This window comes from Amia ocellicauda, chromosome 12, assembly GCF_036373705.1.
Source record: "Amia ocellicauda isolate fAmiCal2 chromosome 12, fAmiCal2.hap1, whole genome shotgun sequence".
Lineage (NCBI taxonomy): Eukaryota > Metazoa > Chordata > Actinopteri > Amiiformes > Amiidae > Amia > Amia ocellicauda.
In genome coordinates, this window is record NC_089861.1 from 17,395,871 (window position 1) to 17,399,789 (window position 3,919).

Sequence of the window (3,919 nt, forward strand, 5' to 3'; positions counted from 1 at the left end):
TGGCCGCGCACGTCGCACACTCAATACCCGAGGCGGGAGCGTGCACCGCGATGGGGTCGTCTGTTATTCCTGAGGTCTGTCTAATGTTATTGAACTGCCGGACTATTTATCTCGGTGTATCTGTCTAGCTATATATTTATTCTGACTGAAGCAGATGGGAGGAGATATATTATAGTGGTAATAAGACACTATCAAAGAGTTGGGCTTCACATCATTTTACTGGAACCACAAACAAAACAATGCACAGCATAATCAATACACCCCAGCACAGTACAATACACCACAACACTAAAGTGCAGTACAGTACAGTACTGTATAGTATAGTCCTATACACAGTATACTATATATAATAGTGTGGTACAGTATAGATTAGTATAGTACAGTACTGCACATTATTGTATATAACAGTACAGGAGAGCATTATGTAACACAGTATAAGACAGTAGAGCATACACTAGTATAGTAGAGGTATACCCTACTTTGCACAGATTCATTATAGCACTTTTTTTAATTAAATAGATTTTATGTATGTAATGTAATGTAATGTAAGTAAAACTGAATCAACATGCATCTTGCACAGACAGATACATGGCATAGTGGTTTAAAAAAAGTTTCAGTTATATTCCATAATTTAAGTTTTATAGAGGGTGAGCTTGTTTGTTTCTGTGTGTGTGTGTGTGTGTGTCTGTGTGTGTGTGTGGGGTAATAGCCCTCCTTGTTGCACTCCTGGCACACACTGACATTCTCTTTCCCTCTCCCTCTGTCTCCTTCTATAGCATAGCCTCCTATCACTCTCTCTCCCCTCCCTCTCCTCCTGCTCTCTCCCCTACACTGAACTACTAAAACAATCCCTGCCCCCTCCCTCCTCTTCTCCTCTCTCCCTCCACTCCTCCTCTCTCCTTCAACTCCTGCCTCTCTCCCTCTCTCCCCCTACACTGAACTAGTAGAACAGCCCCTCCCTCCTCCTCTCACTCTCTCCCCCTCTCCTGTCTCTTTCTCTCACCCTCCTTCCACCCTCTATCCCCCCTCTCCTTCCGTTTCCTCTTACACTGAAGTACTGGAGCAGCCTGCCCCCTCCCCCGTGCAGTGAACAAAACTGTATGCACACACAGACACCTGGGTGGACAACAGCAGGGAGCTGGGATGCTGGGAATGGGGGGGGGTGGGGGCGCTGTGGGGGGTGTCTCTCCGCCCCCTCCTCCCTCGATCTCTCCCCCACCCCCACCTTACTCTCCTCTTCCTCCTCCTCCCCCCTCCTCTCCCTTCCTGCTCCTCCTCGTCCTCGTCCTCGAGCAGTACCCCCTCCAGCACAGCAGCCAGAGACTCACGAATCCGCCGGCAGAAGTCTGGGCAGCTGAAAACATACAGGAAGGGGTTCAGGACGCAGCCCAGGAAGGAGAAGGTGGAGGCGAAGGGCAGGCCTCTCTCCACCAGGGGGCGCCACTGCGGCCGGTGATGCGCCACCATCTCCAGCAGACAGAAGATGTGGTAGGGGGACCAGCAGAGCAGGAAGACCAGGATGACGGCAGCCACCAGCCGGAGGAAGCGGGGGGAGGGTCTGGGAGCAGTGGCCCGGCCAGGGGGGGCAGCCTGGTGGCTGGCTGGGGTCAGGGGGTGACTCTGGGACAGCTGCAGCTGCCGGTGCCGGTACCGCTGGCCCAAACGTAAGCTGACAGACAGGTAGCTGCCGCCAATGAGCACAAAGGGCAGCAGGAAAGCGAGAAGGAACTTGGAGAGGGCGGTGCCTTCTTGCCAGCGCGCGCAGCTCGCTGCCAGGGCCACCTGGAATGCAGCCCCATTTCCTGTTTCATTTTCTGTTCTATTTCCCATTTCTGTTCCTCCTCCAGGTCCACTTCCTTCTTCAATTGCCCCACTTTTGCCTCCTCCCTCTCCTTCTCTCTCTCCTTCTCCTCCTAGGCTCCTGAGAGGAGAACGAGAAACATGGATACTGCTCACTCCCGCTCCCCCTCCCCCTGTCACCCCCCTAAGCTCTGCTCCCCACGAGAGCTGTGCAAAGTCGTGGTAGCAGAGCCGGCGCCCATCACTCCGGGGAATCACGTCGCGGGCAGCTAAGTAGGGGGCGCTGTTGATCAGGGCCAGCACCCATACCCCCAGGCACACGCAGCGTGCAGCCCGCACTGAGCGCCGGTTCTGCGCCCACACTGGCCGGACCACCATCGCCCAGCGATCCAGACTGATGGCAGTCAGCAGGAAGGCACTGGCAAACATATTGATGAAGAAGACGGTGGCCTGCAGACGGCACAAGATTCGGCCCAGGTCCCAGCTTGCGTGCCGGGACAGGTAGTGGGTGAAAAGGGGCAGCGAGAGGGCGGCCAGGAAGTCGGACAGCGCCAGGTGGAAGACCCAGACGGCCGCCACCGTGGTGCGGATTCGGAAACCCAGCACCCAGAGTACCAAGGCGTTCTCCAAGATCCCTATGGCCGAGAGCAACCCGTGGAGCGACAGCAGGGCCAGAGAGAGGGGAGAGTGAGGGAGAGAGGAGTGTGAGGAAGACGTGTAGTTGCAGGGGAAGGAGTGGGAGATCATATCTTCAATCAGAGGGCAGTATTTGTTGGGGTGTTGGAAGGGGGAGCAGCTGGTATTGAATAGGTCGGAAGTCATTGTTGGGGGGCAGGGGCTGTGGAGGGAAGGAGAGAGAGAAGGGGGAGCAGGGTTAATTCTCAATAATATTGTACAGTACATTGTTATAATTATTATTATTATAATTGACTGTACAGTACAGACACACTGACTGACTGGACACTACAGTACATTAACACTGCACTGAGAGAGAGAGGGTTAATACAGTACAGACACACTGACTGACTGGACACTACAGTACATTAACACTGCACTGAGAGAGAGAGGGTTAATACAGTACAGACACACTGACTGACTGGACACTACAGTACATTAACACTGCACTGAGAGAGAGAGGGTTAATACAGTACAGACACACTGACTGACTGGACACTACAGTACATTAACACTGCACTGAGAGAGAGAGGGTTAATACAGTACAGACACACTGACTGACTGGACACTACAGTACATTAACACTGCACTGAGAGAGAGAGGGTTAATACAGTACAGACACACTGACTGACTGGACACTACAGTACATTAACACTGCACTGAGAGAGAGAGGGTTAATACAGTACAGACACACTGACTGACTGGACACTACAGTACATTAACACTGCACTGAGAGAGAGAGGGTTAATACAGTACAGCACAGACACACTGTGTCACAGTGTGTGGATTGTGTGTGTGCATGGCTGTGTCTGTGTATTTCCATATGTAAAACAGAGACACAGTAACACATTGTTCTTCTCTCCCTCCCTCTCTTTCCCTCTCAGTTAGTGTAATTGTACCGTAGTGTCCAGTCAGTCACTGTGTCAGTATTAACCTCTCCCTTTCAATCCTCTCCCTCTCTTATTCTCTTCCCCATCTCTTCAACCCCTCTCTTTCTCCATCTCTCTCTCATTCAGGTAGAGATCTCAGAGACAGTCGGATTATGGTTGGCGAGCTGCAGCCGTGCACAAGGGTGACGCAGTCTGTGGCTTTCCAGATGCGCTTCTCTCTATCTCTTCATCATTCCTCTATCACTATCATCCATCTCCTGCCTTCTGTCTTTCTGCTGCTTTGTCTGTGTGTCTATCTCTGTCCATCTTGGTCTGTCTGCCTGTCACTCTGTGTGTCTCTCTCTGTATGTCTGTTTTTCTGTGTATGTCTGTGAGTCTTTTTGTGTGTCTCTGTGTCTGTCTGTATCTCCCTGTATTAATCTCTGTCGATTGTGTGTATCTCTATGTGTGTCTGTATTACATTGTACTGTAGTATGCTACACTGTACTGCATTGTAGTATACTGTGTTTTACTGTGCCGTACTGTATTATCCTATATGGCATTATATTGCACTG

At 51.3% G+C, this 3,919-nt stretch overlaps 1 protein-coding gene across 1 annotated transcript; it reads right to left on the minus strand.

Moving 5' to 3' along the window:
• Nucleotides 1-1,042: 1,042 nt before the first annotated feature.
• LOC136764002 (prostaglandin D2 receptor 2-like) lies at nucleotides 1,043-2,555 on the minus strand. Its single transcript, XM_066717831.1, has one exon. The coding sequence runs from the start codon at nucleotides 2,545-2,547 to the stop codon at nucleotides 1,045-1,047; it is 1,503 nt and encodes a 500-aa protein (XP_066573928.1). The 5' UTR covers nucleotides 2,548-2,555; the 3' UTR covers nucleotides 1,043-1,044.
• Nucleotides 2,556-3,919: the final 1,364 nt, after the last annotated feature.

What these genes read in the sequence shown, in the direction of transcription:
- LOC136764002 (XM_066717831.1), bottom strand. Translation starts at nt 2,547, where the DNA reads ATGATCTCCCACTCCTTCCCCTGCAACTACACGTCTTCCTCACACTCC.